Source organism: Sinocyclocheilus anshuiensis, unplaced genomic scaffold, assembly GCF_001515605.1.
Source record: "Sinocyclocheilus anshuiensis isolate Anshui unplaced genomic scaffold, SAMN03320099.WGS_v1.1 scaffold164, whole genome shotgun sequence".
NCBI classification, from domain to species: Eukaryota; Metazoa; Chordata; class Actinopteri; order Cypriniformes; family Cyprinidae; genus Sinocyclocheilus; species Sinocyclocheilus anshuiensis.
In genome coordinates, this window is record NW_015557128.1 from 1,433,858 (window position 1) to 1,451,314 (window position 17,457).

The 17,457-nt window shown below is 33.4% G+C and overlaps 1 protein-coding gene across 1 annotated transcript in view; it reads left to right on the forward strand.

Annotated features, from left to right (window-relative positions):
• LOC107677922 (potassium voltage-gated channel subfamily H member 7-like) overlaps nucleotides 1-17,457 on the forward strand; it is a 107,018-nt gene that overhangs the window by 64,624 nt on the left and 24,937 nt on the right. Inside the window, exons 6-8 of the mRNA XM_016472992.1 lie at nucleotides 4,339-4,764; nucleotides 13,262-13,661; nucleotides 15,261-15,460. Coding sequence (XP_016328478.1) covers nucleotides 4,339-4,764; nucleotides 13,262-13,661; nucleotides 15,261-15,460 — 1,026 coding nt within the window. The remainder of the gene's footprint in view (nucleotides 1-4,338; nucleotides 4,765-13,261; nucleotides 13,662-15,260; nucleotides 15,461-17,457) is intronic.

Here is a 17,457-nt window from a genome sequence, read left to right on the forward strand (position 1 = left end):
TGTGTGTGTGTGTGTGTGTGTGTGTTTGTGTGTGTGTGTGTGTGTGTGTGTGTGTGTGTGTGTGTGTGTCCATTCAGAGCTCAATTACACACACACGCTGCTGGATTACAGACTATTATCATCCTAATGCTTTTACTTCTGCTGTTCAATGGCTTTGCAAAATAGTGAAATGAAACCCTGGTTGAGTGCTTTGTAGTGCAAAGGAAAGCCGTGTGTTATTGCTTATCGTGGAGATCTTTGTATTCATGCTTTGAGAGTTGAAGACAGCTGGAAAAACAATATTTGCTGAATGAAATCCATTACTTGTTTCTTAGCAATTTTGAGGAGCTGATTCCAAAAATAGTTTCTGTTTTACACAAGCAAGTCACTTTCTCACAAAATATGATGCATTTCGTAGCATTTTTGCTTTCGACAGCCATTTGAAAGGTGAAGAAGTGTATTCTCCCTTAATCAGCAGAAAAACTGCCACAATAACATGATCCCTGTCTTCCTCTGAGTCAGGTTACAACTATTTGTTCAATCCTCGGCTGATTTTCACTTGTAAGAATGATCCTGAAGACAGTATTTTATGCCTAATCCTGATTTCAAGGTTAGAATTATTGACAGAAGTGACAGAAGGAAATGCAAACAGGAGCCAGATGTTTTCTGCTACATCTGTTTTACCACATCCAAATGAGAGAAAATGACAGATTTTGTTTTAAATAAAGAGCTTACTTTGCTTATTTTGTTCTTTGACATTTAATGGAGCATATTTTTCCACTCCTTTGCATTTGTAAATTGTAAGTTAAATGATTCACTTCAAATGATTCAAACTTTTGACATTTCACTACTTTTGTTATTCTGATAAGTTCATTAAAGCTGTTACATATACATATATATATATATATATATGTGTGTGTGTGTGTGTGTGAAATCCATTACTTGTTTCTTAGCAATTTTGAGGAGCTGATTCCAAAAATAGTTTCTGTTTTACACAAGCAAGTCACTTTCTCACAAAATATGATGCATTTCGTAGCATTTTTGCTTTCGACAGCCATTTGAAAGGTGAAGAAGTGTATTCTCCCTTAATCAGCAGAAAAACTGCCACAATAACATGATCCCTGTCTTCCTCTGAGTCAGGTTACAACTATTTGTTCAATCCTCGGCTGATTTTCACTTGTAAGAATGATCCTGAAGACAGTATTTTATGCCTAATCCTGATTTCAAGGTTAGAATTATTGACAGAAGTGACAGAAGGAAATGCAAACAGGAGCCAGATGTTTTCTGCTACATCTGTTTTACCACATCCAAATGAGAGAAAATGACAGATTTTGTTTTAAATAAAGAGCTTACTTTGCTTATTTTGTTCTTTGACATTTAATGGAGCATATTTTTCCACTCCTTTGCATTTGTAAATTGTAAGTTAAATGATTCACTTCAAATGATTCAAACTTTTGACATTTCACTACTTTTGTTATTCTGATAAGTTCATTAAAGCTGTTACATATACATATATATATATATATATATATGTGTGTGTGTGTGTGTGTGTGTGCGTGCGCGTTTTTGTGACAAATGAGGACATAAATTTGTATAATGACAAAGGTATGACATAGGTATTACAAGGAGAAGGTGACTTTTCAGGACATTACCCCATGTCCCCACTTTTCAAAACGCTTATAAATCACACAGAATGAAGTGTATTGAAAATCTGAAATAGCAGAAAGTTTCCTGTAAGGGGTAGGGTTGGTGTAGGACAATAGAATATACGGTCTGTACAGTATAAAAACCATTACACTTATGAGATGTCCCCACTTTTCACAAAAACAAACCTGTGTGTGTGTGTGTATAATTTGAAAAATCTTCATTCTTATGTTATCTTTTGTAATCATTCTTATGTAAGCTATGTAATCAATTGCAACTAACAACATAATATTATCTTCAAAAAGATGAACAAAACTATATAAGATAAAAGAAAATACGACACAAACATACATTAAATACAGGTTTGAAGAGGATAAACATGGTTAGAAATAAAGAATAAACCAATTAATATAACTTTGTGTTTGATTGTAAAGAATTTTTTGTTACTTTTGTAAAAAAAAAAATAATAATTCTGGTACAGTATTGAATTACATTTAATAACATCATAATTTTGATATTTTTTAGATTTTAGATTTTAGATTTATTCATTTAACACACACTTTCATCCATTACAGCATTCCAGAATATTGTCTGTTTATAATTTAAGTTTTTTAACCATTATTATTTCAACTTTCATTATTGCTAAAATAGTAATATAAAAGTACATTTCATTGCTGTGAGAATCAGAATGTAGATTCTGAACTCTCTGTTCCATGAATTGCATAATTTGTTACTTTTGTAAAAAAAAAAAAAATAATTCTGGTACAGTATTGAATTACATTTAATAACATCATAATTTTGATATTTTTTAGATTTTAGATTTATTCATTTAACACACACTTTCATCCATTACAGCATTCCAGAATATTGTCTGTTTATAATTTAAGTTTTTTAACCATTATTATTTCAACTTTCATTATTGCTAAAATAGTAATATAAAAGTACATTTCATTGCTGTGAGAATCAGAATGTAGATTCTGAACTCTCTGTTCCATGAATTGCATAAAGGCAAAGGACATCCAGTTACATGAATAGCATATTTCATATTTCAGTATGTGAAAAACAAGATTTTGTGATGTCTTGTGCAGCGTTTTGTCCTTGAGCAGAGCGCTCTGATAACTTCAGAAACAACCTGAGATGCATGACAACTAGACTTTATAATCCAAAAAGCTATATGTAATGTGAGCGTTTCTGACAGCAGATATGGCTGGTACTGTGCAACTATAGAGAAATAAATGAATATTTATGTCATGCTCTGAGGCTCCCTGACACGCTACGCTTCTGAAATGTGAAAAGAACTCAGTTGTGCTGGTGCGTTCCATGAAATATTGCATCAGCCGGAAAATAAATAAATGACAACTGTGAGGAAATATGTGTGGCACGGTGAAACTGTCACATACTGCATTATGATGATGGGCCTGTGGATATGTGACTGACAGCTGTCAACTAATGCAATATAAACTGTTATTAGAAGAGATCTTTAATAATCCAGCTATGTTTGGATCTCAGTTTGAAAATGCACAATTCAGCATTATTATTTTTTTATTTTATTTTTTTCTCACCATCAAACAGCATCACTGTTTCAGATTTTTAATTTATCACCAACAATACCCTGCTTACTGAAACCAAACTGAAGAATTACAGCCCTTTTATATTTATACAGTACTTGAAATTGTAGTATTTTTACATGGGAAAAGTTTGAATGAATGAATGAATGAATGAATGAATGAATGAATGAATAATACACAGTGAAAATTAAACATTGCTCATCTTCTTTATCTGTTAAACTGTAATATTAAACAAATACTGAAAATTATACATCATTCAACTTCTTTATCTGTTAAACTGTAAAAATAAACAAACAAATTATAAACAGTGGCAAATTATACATTACTCAACCTCTTTCTGTTGTTATTATTATTATAACTGTAAAAAGAAAGAAATAAACACTGACAAATTATACATTATTTAACTTAATCGGTTAAAACTGTAAAAAAAAAATGTATAAACACTGAACAATTATAAATTACGTTGTTAAAACTAAAATTAAATAAATAAATAATAAACGGTGTAAATTATACATTACTTTATCTGTTAAATTGTAAAAATAAATAAACTGAAAATGTATATATTACTCAGCATTTTTGCCAAATCTGCAAAAATTATACAGCTACAAATGATAAATTATTCAACTTCTTTCTGTTAGTAGTATTATTATTATAACTGTAAAAATAAATAAAATTAAATACATACTGAAAATGATACATTACTCAACAATTATCTGTTAAAACTGTAAAAACAATAAACTGTTTCAAACTATATATTATTATACATATACTATACATAACTTCTTTATCTGTTAAACTGTAAAATAAACAACAAACTGTTTAAAATTATACATTATTCAACTTCTTTCTGTTATTATTATTATGCAAATAATAATAATAATAATTGTGCACATGTGCAAATAGCTTATCATCTAATGCAGATGGAATGGAGTTTATAATAATAAAAATAATGGAGTGTTTACTAATAAAAATAAAGTTATTGTTCTAAATAAACTTCACGTCATCTACATTAGATGCTCAATTATTTGCACAATTGATTTTCCACTAGTTTGGCACGTTTCTTTTTTTCCAGACGGTCTCTATCAGGACAGACCTGTGATCATGCACCATGCAATACTCACGTTTTTCCATGCCTCTCCCGTTCCAGGTCTTGTCGCTGGGCGCCGATGTGCTTCCAGAATACAAGCTCCAGACGCCACGCATGGATAAGTTCACCATCCTGCACTACAGCCCGTTCAAAGCGGTGTGGGACTGGCTCATTCTGCTGCTGGTGATTTACACAGCCATTCTCACCCCTTACTCTGCTGCCTTCCTGCTCAACGACAGCGAGGAGCATAAAAGACGGGAATGTGGCTATTCCTGCAGCCCTCTGAACCTCGTGGACTTAATGGTGGACATCATGTTCATCATCGACATCCTCATAAACTTTCGCACCACCTACGTGAACTTGAACGAGGAGGTGGTGAGCCATCCGGGGAAGATCGCCATCCATTACTTCAAGGGCTGGTTCCTTATAGACATGGTGGCGGCCATTCCCTTCGACCTGCTCATATTTGGATCAGGATCAGATGATGTAAGTCACACCAGATCTTAAACTACTTCCCTCTGCACTTGGCTGCCGGTCTAATCTAGGATTAGATCTCAAACTCAAATTACCACTCGCCAGGTGGTGTTCTCCTTCATATTGGCACAATTATGGGGTTATTGCACACATGCATCCAAATTTTGCAATGGATATGAGCAAACAGGCCTGCATGTTGTTGTCAATGAGACTGCAATTATGCTTGCATTTGTGCATTAGGCCTATATTCAAAAGTTTGGGGTTGGTAAGATTTTTTAATGTTTTTGAAAAAAGTCTCTTCTGCTCATCAAGGCTGCATTTATTTGATTAAGAACACAGTAAAAACTGCAATATTGTGGAATATCATTGCAATTTAAAATAGCTGTTTTCTATTTGAATATATTTTTTAATGTAATTATTCCTGTGAATTTTCAGCATCATTACTCCAGTCTTCAATGTCACATGATCTTCAGAAATCATTCTGATATGCTGATTTGCTGCTCAAGAAACATTTCTGATTATTATCAGTGTTGAAAACAGTTGTGCTGCTTCGTATTTTTGATACATTTATTTCAATATTCTTTGAATGTTCAAAAGAACAACATTTATTTGAAATACAAATCTTTTATAAATGTCTTTACTATTACTTGTGATTAATTTAATTCATCGTTGATAAACAAAAGTATTCATTTCTTTTAAGAAATATTTCCAAACTCTTGAATGGCAGTACATGCATTTGGCAGATGCTTTTATCCAAAGCAACTCACAATGCATTTAATATATCTGGAATTTAATCATTATGCATGTTCACTAGAAATCAAATCCATGACTTTGGTGTTACAATTACCATCAGATGAGCTACATAAACATTTGGAACTGAAGTAACTACACTTTAGGCTACATGTTAAGAAAACAACTAAAAACATAAAAAAAAAAAAAAGATTTGTGGGCCATATTTAGGGATAAACATTTAAAGGAATAGTTCAGCTAAAAATGAAATTTTGCTGAGAATGTTCTCACCCTCAGGCCATCCAAGATGTAGATGAGTTTGTTTCTTCATGGGAACAGGTTTGGAGAAATGTAGCATTGCATCACCTGCTCAGCAATGGATGCTCTGCAGTGAATGGGTGCCATCAGAATGAGAGATGATAAAAACATCACAATAATAAACAAGTAATCCACAGCACTCCAGTCCAGCAGTTTACATTTTGTGAAGTGGAAAACTGCATGTTTGTAAGAAACAAATCAATCATTAAGGCATTTTAACTTTAAACCATCACTTCTAGCCAAAATACGAGTCCATAATACATAATAACGCTTCCTCCGGTGAAAAAGTCCATCTCCTGTTGTCTCTCACAACAAAATCCACACACATATTTGTTTAGAACTGGCTTGGACAGTTTTCACTTGTAAACCATGCTTGATCTGTGCAGCAGATTTCTCTCCTGATTCAGACAAAACGATGTTTTCACTGGTGGAAGCAATATCATGGATAAAGGACTCGTATTTTAGTCAGAAGTAATGGTTTAAAGTTACAGTGTCTCAATGTTTCTTATAAACACCCAGCTTTTGGCTTCACCAGATGTTAACTGATGGACTGGAGTGGTGTGGATTACTTGTGGATTATTGTGATGTTTTTATGAGCTGTTTGGACTCTCATTCTGACGGCACCCATTCACTGCAGAGGATCCATTGGTGAGCAAGTGATGTAAAGCTACATTTCTCCAAATCTGATGAAGAAACTAACTCATCTACATGTCGGATGGCCTGAGAGTGAATACATTTTCAGCAACTTTTCATTTTGAGTGAACTATTCCTTTAACACATGTGGGTCTGCATAAAACAATCTTACATGCTGATAGTTTGAGACCTATTTGTTTAGCAATTTATTATTTGTTTGTACCGTGTCCATTATACAGATCAGATCTAGCACTTTGCAGAGGACAGAAAGTGAATCAGGGATTACAGTATCAGAATATACTGTATGTTGTTTTTCCCTCTTTTTTTGAATGGCCTTAATTTCTGAATCCATTTATTTGGATTAGCGGCTTACCAAATGGGAGTCAATGATTATGATGAGAGAGAGAGAGAGGAAAGAGAAAACTGATGTTTGAACAGCTTACAGGCTGAATCACTGGCACGCCAGTTGGCTCCTTTCCTCGCTTGTTTATGTGGGCATGTCTGTCAATGGCCTATCATGAGCTCTTGGCACATTGGCGCATATGGTTTCACCGCTTTGTGGTCTGTTCCAGTGACAGCTACTCTGTCAGAGCCATTTACAACCTAAGGACAAGAAACACACACAATGGTTTTTAAAATATTAAAGAATTATAGATTAAGACCTACTGGAAATGTCAGCATGTCATTATTTGATGGCATGCAGTGTATATTTTTAGACTATGGAGGGGTTTTGCTGCTTGGTTTTATATAAGTATATTGCTTTTGTTCAGGTTATATTTTCCCAGAGGTTTCACATTCACATGTTTGTCTGAAAAAAGTTGTAGAGCTCCAGCCATCACCCAGTTAACAAACCTCACGCTCTCTGCATCTGCGCTTGGTTTTACTGCAGGCGCTCACACATCTGTCTCTGGTCGCAACTGGAGCTGTGAGAAAGAGCTAAAAAAAATCTTGATATTTATGTATATGTGCTCCGAAATGTATGAAAAGTGTGATTTCTTTGCAGTCAGAGGAATCATAATTTCTCATTTTTAACAACCAAACATTCAGTGTAGTCAAGTAAATTTAAAATGTTTAATAAAGATAAAATGGTTATATATATACATATACATATATATATATGCATTTGTTTGTAATTTATATAAATTATATATATTACTTATATTCAGAAAAAATGTGTGTATGTATGTGTATATATATATATATATATATATATACAGAAAGTATACACACACACAGTGGAGATCAAAATTAGAGAACAATCTATAGATACTTGATTTTTTCTGAAACAGTGTTAATCTTCATCGCTCAAAATGTTTGACAAAATAACCAATGAATTTCAACAAAAACCTTTATTTTGTGGAAAACACAGTGATCAAAATTAGAGAACAGTAACCACTGTGGCACGAAAGAAGATTACAACTAAAATTTTGGAGGGTTACAGCTGTCAGAAATGAGTAGGAAGTGTAGAGGCCCCTGTTTTGATTGATTTCAGCACATCTGGGGCCACTGGACATGACTAGTTTCTCACACTGAGCTGCAGTGATCTTGGTCCACTCTTTTTACACTCTCTTCCATAGTTCGATGACTGTAGTGGGTTTCTTAGCCATAACTTTGTCCCAAGGATTTTCCAGAGATTGTCAATCTGGTTTAGATCAGGACTCTGGGCCGGTCATTTCATTATTTCAGAGTTCTTGGCTTCAAGGAACTGCTTTACCCATTTTGCAGTGACGAGGACATTGTCTTGCATGAAAATTGCAGGCTGATTGGGAGATGCTTGCAGGGAACGAACTGTATGTTGCTGAAGGAGGTTCTGATAAAAATTTGCATTCACTCTGCCATGTATCTGTATAAGAGAACCAAACATCCCCCAAACCATGATACTTCCTCCTCCACCTTTCACTGACTTCTTTATGCACTTTGGGTTCAGTCTATCCCCAGTTTGGGGGACTTAATGTCATTGTAAACCTGCAATATTCTAGAAATCACAGTTTTGGAATGACCAGCTTCTCTTGCAATGGCTGAAAGTGTCATTCCTTTGGCCTTCATCTGGACCGCCTCCTGTTGCAGGGTTTCAGTCACCTCAGAGCGGCCCGCCGTCTTGCAATCTCAGAGAAAATTAGAGGAATGCTGCATGTTAAATAGGGTTTGTCATATAATTAAGGAAATTAGCAGATTAACACCAGTAACTTGGAGGTATGTGTAAGTGATCTCTAACTTTGATCAGAGCTCTTTTTCAAATATCTCATTTAAGTTTTTTTATACTGTGCTTCAGAATACAATTAATTTATGAAATATGCTTAAAAAACTGCCCTTCTACTCCTGTTAGGATAACTTCAAATAGGACTAAGCAGTGACCATTTAGGAAATTGTAGGTTGTCGTCTAATTTTGATCTCCACTATATATATATATATATATATATATATTAATGATATATATTTCATTTAATAATGAAAAATAATTGATTAAAACAGTTTAATATATTTTTTTAATTTACTATTTTATTACATATTTTGTGTATGCTGCCTATGTAAAATAAATTAAATATTTTTGAACACTTTACCTGTAATAATATTAATATATTTACTAGTATAACAAAACATATTCATAAACATCCATATTTACTTACATATTTTTTTTCCTGAAATCTTTTAATATATAAATTCCACAAGGTCTCTGTGAACATTTTTAAATTGTAATGCAAAAACATCACTGATTAAAATGAATTAGAACTGAATCACACAATGCAACCAAACTTACCAACTCTTCTTATGTATTTTATTTCTTACATTCAATAATTGGAACACAAGTTTGGGGTCAGTAAGAATTTTTTGAAGGAAGTCTCTTATGCTCACCAATTTAAAATAACTTTTTTGTTGTTGTTGTTAATATATTGTAAAATGAAATGTATTCCTGTAATCAGCATCATTACTCCAGTCTCCAGTGTCACATGATCTTCAGAAATCATTCAACAGTAATATGCTGATTTGCTGCTCAAGAAACATTTATTATTATCAATGTTGAAAACAATTTAATGCATCCTTGCTGAATAAATGTAACATCTTAAAAAAAAAACAAAAAAAAAAAACATCTTACTGACCCCAAACTTTTTGCATATATATCAAGTATCATAAAAAGGCTCAAATATATATATAGTTTTGGCTATATTTCCCCACCATGAATAGTGCACTGACAAGAAACCATCGCTCAACATCTAATAATTCATCCTTTCATTCTGGCACTAAAAGGCTTTTGTCTTCATTAAGAATCTGACATTCTGCATTACACAAATGCAGTGCCACTGAGGGAGCTTTATGCTCAGCTGATGCCTCTGTGGTCAGACAGAAGGATTTGATCTGTGGTCAGTGGTCAGAATGTGATATGTGTGTGTGTGTGTGTTTGTGTACTACTTAGGGAATGAGCTGGGCCAGACAGATGGCAGGTGGCTACAGGATGCATCTCATTTACAGCATTCAGATGAAGGGCTTGACCACACTAGTGATGACCACAGTTTGAATGAGGCCCTTGAATCATATTTGACAGGCTTTTATGACACATCTGTACATATAAACACTTATATAGTTTCACACTTTTAATGCCAAACAGTATAAACCGTCCGCAGGACATGTGTTTTTGATGGATAATTATGTTGGCCTGACATAACATGTTAGCAAGATGCTAAAACATGCTAGCAATATGTTAGAAAATGCTACATACATGCTTGTATCATGCTAAAGCATGCCTGCAATCTGTTAAAACCTGCTAGAAACATGTTAACAGCATGATAAAACATTCTAGCAATGTGCTTATACATGTTAGAAAGATGCTAGCAGAATGCTAAATCACGATAGAAAAATGCTGGCAACATGTTATTACATGTTAGAAAAATGGTGACAACATTCTAAATATGTTAAAAACATGATAGCAATATGATAATACATGTTAGAAACATGCTAACAATGTATTATAGAAACATGCTAGCAACATATTAAACATGTTAGCAAAATGCTAAATCATTTTAGTAACATGCTCGCAATGTGCTGAATCATGTTAGCAATATGTTAATACATTATATTAGAAACATGTTAGCAAAACGCTAAAACGTTAGAAACATGTTATAACTGTGCTAAAACATGTTAGCAACTTAATACGTCTTAGAAAACATGTTAACAATGTGATAGATCATGATAAAAACACGGTAGCAACATACTTAACATTCTAGCAACATGCTAGCAATGTGCTAAATCGTGTCAGCAACTTAATAGATGTTAGAAACATGTTAGCAATGTACTAAACCATGATAGACACATGCTAGAAACATGGTAACAGAATGCTAAATCATGTTAACAGTGTTAAAACATCTTAGCACCAAGATAATAGAAACATGCTAACAATGCTAAATCCTGATAGAAACATGTTAAATCAGGGTAACAATTTGCTAAAACATCTTAGCAACATAATAATACTAATTAGAAACATGTTAGCAATGTGCTATGTTAGCAACATGCTAGAAATGTGCTAAATCATGATAAGCATGTTATCATAGATACATGCTAGCATTGTGCTAATCATGTTAGTAACATTTTATTGACTTTCACTGAGTAAAACCTTCTGAAGCTTTGTCAACTTCGAACTTTACTCCAGTTAAACACTGGAATTTAAAGTATAAGCCAGTCATGCGAGGTCAAGCTTGATGAACCATCAGTATAATTGAGCGTCCATCCTATCGCTATGTCCAGCTATAACTCAAAAGCGTGATTCGTTGCGAATGGTATCTGCTAATGAGTTTTTAATGGGCCACTCATGACAGATGCAGCAGGGCCCGTGTCCGCACTTCTCAACGTGAGAGTACAAAAAACCCACGTGCTTCGCTCCACATACTAGCTCACTAACACACTGTCAGCGCTAGTATGCATGCTAAGCATTGCTGCCAGACGCATCTATTAAGACATATTCTAAAAATACCCGGCTTGGGTCCTGACCTCGCTTTGTGAGGCCACTGAATAATTGTCAGCTAAACAAATGATCTCCCACCAGGGGACGAGTGAAGATGTTGAAGGAGCCGTTTCGGATGAGACTGTGCCTGCTGTCGGCTCACAGGGACCTTGTCTTCATCTAGTGAACTGACTTCACCTGCAAATGAGGATTTATCTCTTTGCTTCTCAGTTTGGTAACGTGAGAGCTGGACGAGATACAGAGATAAAACTCATTAGCCGCGTCTCTCATGTCGAGTGTTTATTTTATCCTCGCGGTGTGAAATTTTTGATGAGATGGATCTCTGGTGTTAGCAGGCACAAGCAGTGTGTAATGGGCTAAAATTAAACACGGTTATCAAAATATTAATTAGTGAGGCAGTCGTGCACAGACATTACAGATATGAGCTTTGGGTATATTAGGATACAGTGTGTTTCCGGCTCTTCTGATACAGTTAACTGTGGATAATTAAAGCTATAAAAGACCATGGCTGTGTTCCAAACCCAAGTGAGCTGACTACATAGCCAGCAGACTGAACTGGACCCTCATAAGTGACTGAACACTCTTCATTTATAAACTGTCATTTATAAATGACAGAAAGTGCATGGGATACTTGACTCATAATTGATTTCAGTAGAGTTTTAAATTAGCATGTTTCTAATTTAATGACCTAATATGCTAATAAGCATAAAATTAACAGTACACAAAATATAAAATAATCAATTCTGAATTAGATTAAAATGTTTTAATAAATATTTTTTATTATTGCATGAAATATTTTTTGTTTGCAATAGAGATCTTTTGGGAAAACTTTTAAGGCAGCACCGCATTTATCCTTCCTGGAAAAACAAAATCCCATAACGCGTTGCAATGGGCGAAGAAGAAAAAAAAATCATCCAAAAATCCATTTTAAATTTGATTCAAAACTGACTAATTTATAAAATATTTTTTTTTGTGTACCAAGCATTTTTTTTTTTTCTGGCTAATGTATAAATCTAATTGTAAATGAAAATGCATAGTACACAAAAATATTTAATACATAGTCAATTTTGAGTTAAACTCTTTTAATCAATATTTTTCTTTATTGTATGAATATTTATTATTTTCATTTCTTTTTCATTTGCAATAGAAATATGTCTTTTGATGAAATTCTAAGGCATTTATCCTTCTTGGAAAAAAAAACCAATCCCATTATGCTTTGCTATGAGCTGAGAGAAAAAATCTACCAACAATTATTTTGGAATTATTTTGGAGAATATCAGCTGGACGTAAACAGCGTATGCTGTTCTGTGTCAGCTGCGTCACACGGATACGCTGTTTTCGTTCAGATCAAATCACAACAACGTAGGAAACAGATCCGGCGTGACGCAGCTGACACAGAACAGCATATGTTGGCGCTACAGGGTGGAGACGAATTGTTGAATAAAGTCGTTTTTTTTTTCTTTTGCGCACAAAAAGTATTCTCGTAGCTTCGTATAATTGCGGATGAACCACTGATGTCACATGAATTATTTTACCGATCTCCTTGCTGCGTTTCTGGACTTGGGAACATTTCAGTTGCGTTGCTGTCTATGCAGGATCAGACAGCTCTCAGATTCCATCAAAAATATCTTAATTTGTGTTACGAAGATGAACGAAGGTCTTACGGGTTTGAAACGACATGAGGGTGAGTAATTAATGACATCATTTTCATTTTTGGGTGAACTAACCCTTTAACATGCAGTTCACTAGGTTTTGGAGTCTATGAGAAAGCAACAAAATGAGCCTGAATGAGTCAAATGAGTATTAGCCAGTCTTTCTTGGTAAAACCCAAACTGTTTGCAATGTAACTAATGCGCACCTTCTCTCTTTCCCAAGACGACCACTCTGATTGGCCTGTTGAAGACGGCGCGGCTCCTCCGACTGGTTCGTGTTGCCAGGAAGCTGGACCGTTACTCTGAATACGGCGCAGCGGTTCTCATGCTCCTCATGTGTATATTTGCTCTGATCGCCCATTGGCTGGCCTGCATTTGGTACGCCATTGGAAACGTGGAGAAACCGTACCTGGAGCATAAGATCGGCTGGCTCGACAATCTCGAGGTGTCCCTCAGGAAGAGATGCAACTCTACTGAGCACTGCTCTGGGCCGTCCATAAAGGATAAATACGTGACCGCGCTGTACTTCACGTTCAGCTCGCTGACCAGCGTGGGCTTTGGAAACGTGTCTCCGAACACCAACTCTGAGAAGATCTTCTCCATCTGCGTCATGCTCATCGGATGTAAGTCTGAAAAACATGTTCTGTATTTACGCAAATAGCTTAAATTCTGTCACCATTATTCACACTCATGACGTCCCAAACCAATGTGTTGTTATTTTTCACGAGAAACACAAAATGAGAAAGTTTCCATGGAAAAAACAACATTACGATGAGTAAATAATGACAAAAGTGTAATATGTTTGGATTAAAATGACAATATATACACTAATAAAAGCATGATGTATGCGTAATAACAGCAATATATGCACTACCATCCAAAAGTTTGGTTTGCTATTCAGCAAGGATGCAGTTTGAACAGAAGTGACAGAAAAGACATTTATAATTTTACAAAAGACTTCGGTTTCAAATAAATGCTGAACTTTCTATTAATCAAAGAATCCTGAAAAATGCATAACTCTTTTTCAACAAACTGTTTTCAACATAGACAATAATAATAAATGTTTCTTGAATAGAAAATTCAGATTTGCATCACTGAAATAAATTACAAAGATATTTTAAACTGTAATAATATTTCACAGTATCACTGTTTTGACTGTATTTTTAATCAATTAAATGCAGCCTTGGTGACTTCTTTAGAGAAAACATTACCGTTCCCAAACTTTTGAAAGGTGGTATACTGTAGCAAAACTTCACAAGGTAAAAGAAAACATGTTAAATTAATATTCTTATGAATTTGAGAGGAAAATTCGGTTGAGATGCATGTCCCGAGACGCCTGCACTGAATCAGAAATGACCCAGGCATCTGTAAACTATTCATCCTGATATAACTAATCTCCGTTTCAATCTAGCAGATGAATTCTAATACTTGGAAACAATGCTGAAAATCAATGTTTATTGTCTTTTCCATTTAAAGACTGCATTACTGTAAAACTACTGATGAAAATATTTATGAAATATTAATGAGTCACTCAGGGACAGGTCATGTTTCACGGCTGTGACACAACTAAAGACTATTGGCAGGAAGGCAGGTAATTACGGAAACAAACAAACATCCATTTTCATCTAATTCAAAATTTACTAAATTTATAAAATATTTTTGTGCACAATGCATTTTTATTTACATTTCTGCTATTTATGCATAAATGCAAATACAAATTTCTGCTATTTATTTTGCTGTTTTGCTGTGTGCAAAACACACAAAGATATTTAATAATACATTTTGAATTTTTAAATTAATATCCTTTTTGAATCAAATTAAAAATTGACTATTTTGTGCACTATACATTTTTATTTACTTTTCTGCTATTTGTGGATAAATGTAAATAAAATGCATTACACAAAGCTATTTAGATAGTAAATTTTGAAAGAAAGAAATAAAGAAAGATCCATTTTGAATTAAAAATGTAGTATTTTATTACATCTTTTTTTAAGCATTTTTTTAAATGCATAATACACAAAAATACTTAGTCAATATTGAATTAGATAGATAGATAGATAGATAGATAGATAGATAGATAGATAGATAGATAGATAGATCATAGATAATATTAATAATAATACACAAAGGAAACACTGCTGATTTGATCTAAATTGGCCTCCACAGACTAAATGTACCTGGCATTAGCTTTCATCTGTGTGCCACTGTCCTGTCCTCTCCAGCTTTGATGTACGCCAGCATTTTTGGGAACGTTTCTGCCATCATCCAGCGGCTGTATTCGGGAACGGCGCGGTACCACATGCAGATGCTCCGCGTGAAAGAGTTCATCCGTTTCCACCAGATCCCAAACCCGCTCAGACAGAGGCTGGAGGAGTATTTCCAGCACTCGTGGACCTACACCAACGGCATCGACCTGAACATGGTGCGTCTCAGGCATCACAGTCTAGTTATTCAACCATTTTAGCCATGGTATTTTCATTGCACATGTGTTTTCCAATCTTTATGTTATCTGAATTGATCCTTCACTAAGATAGGATTGGTCAATGATGCATAAGGTCAGTTCAAAAGATCATAAAACAAAAAAAATCACATTGTTTTTGTCAGTCTGCTAAGCCAGGGTTTCCCAAACTGGGGTTCATGAAAAGCCAATTAAAGAGTAAATGTAAAATAAAAATTTAATTAATTTTAAAATCAAAATAAACTTACACATAATAAAGATTCAATATTTTATTTGTTAGTAAAAAAAATCTATCATCTATCTATCTATCTATCTATCTATCCATCTATCTTTTTTCTTTCCATTATTTACTTATTTTAATGTTGTCGTAAACCCACATGCTGTTATTTTTCTGTGGAATGCAAAAGAAATTTCATAGTGACCACATCTGTAAAAAAAAAACAAAAAAAAAACAATAATTATCAGTAGAATTATCTCATACAACCAGGGTTACACTGTAAAAAATAAGTGTAATTTTAAATGTAACATTTTGTAAAAACGCTACGGAAAAAAATGTTAATAGGTTAACAGTAAGTTCCCGTACTATATACAGGGAAAAACTGTAAAATATCTAAGTAAATTACAGTTTTATACTGTAAAATTTACAGTTTTTGGCCGTAAATGTGTTTACAGTTTTTCTGTATTTTTTACAAAATTATTCTGGCAACCACAGCTGCCCAAATTATTTTGTAAAAACTACAGAATTTTTTTTACAGTGTATTATAGTTAATAAAAATGAATAAATAATTTTTATCTAAAATAAAATATAATATTAAAAAACACAAATAAATTTGGAATAAAATACATTTTATCTGAAATAAAATAAAATATTAAAACACCTTAAACATACTTTATGCCAGCTTGATGTAAAGGCAACATTTCCTGTTTTTATAACTAAAACTGAAATAGAAATTTAATTTAAATTAAAAAAAATATATACACAAAAGCACACAACAAAATTGCTAAAATTTTAAAATGAAAATGAAAACAGAAAAACCCTAATTCAAAATATTCAAAATAATAACAACTATAATAGTATCTTAATGATGCTAATATAACATTGCATACAACTAAAAGTTTTTGTTCACATGTTTGGCTGAACTATTCCTCTCAATGATCTCTGAAATGTTCATCAGTGTAAATGTGTGAGTGTTTGTACTGAAAGCAACACCTTTCTCTCTCCATGTCTGCCTCATATGAAATGGAATGACCTCGTCGCGCTGGGAAGAGCAGGAGGTATTTATATACGTTCAGTCTCAGCTCTAGAGACTCTCTCATGCACATCAGCCTTCACTCTGCTCATCTCAGTTACACAGTGCATCTTTAGCACTCTCCTTCAAGGGCTCTTAGCAGGAAATGCTTGTTACCAAAAATAGTTTTGGGCTGGGAAATATAACTTAAGTTATAATATAACTTATTTTATCCTTTTTTTTTTAGCCATTTGATGATATTTGCATATCTTTATATTTATTCTTGTGATACTGTCTTTAAAAAATATAATACAATTTTAATAAATAAATAAATAGCCAAATAAAAAGTGCATCAGAATTTCCAAAAAATATATAAACCATGTTATGATTTTTTACAGCCATTTGATGATATTTGATACATATTTTAATATTTATTAAAGAAAGAAAGAAACAAACAAACAAACAGAGTCAACATTATCACAATTCGCAAATAAACATTTTTGGGCTGGGTGACATAACTAAAAAAAAAAATAAAAAATGTCTGCCTTTGGATAATATTTGATGCATATCAATATAAATATTTATTCTCAAGATACTTTAAGTAAAAAAATAAATAAACAAATAAATATAAAATAATTACCAAATAAAAGGTGCATCAAAATCATCACAATTAAAAAACAACAATAATAATTATATATATATATATATATATATATATATATATATATATAT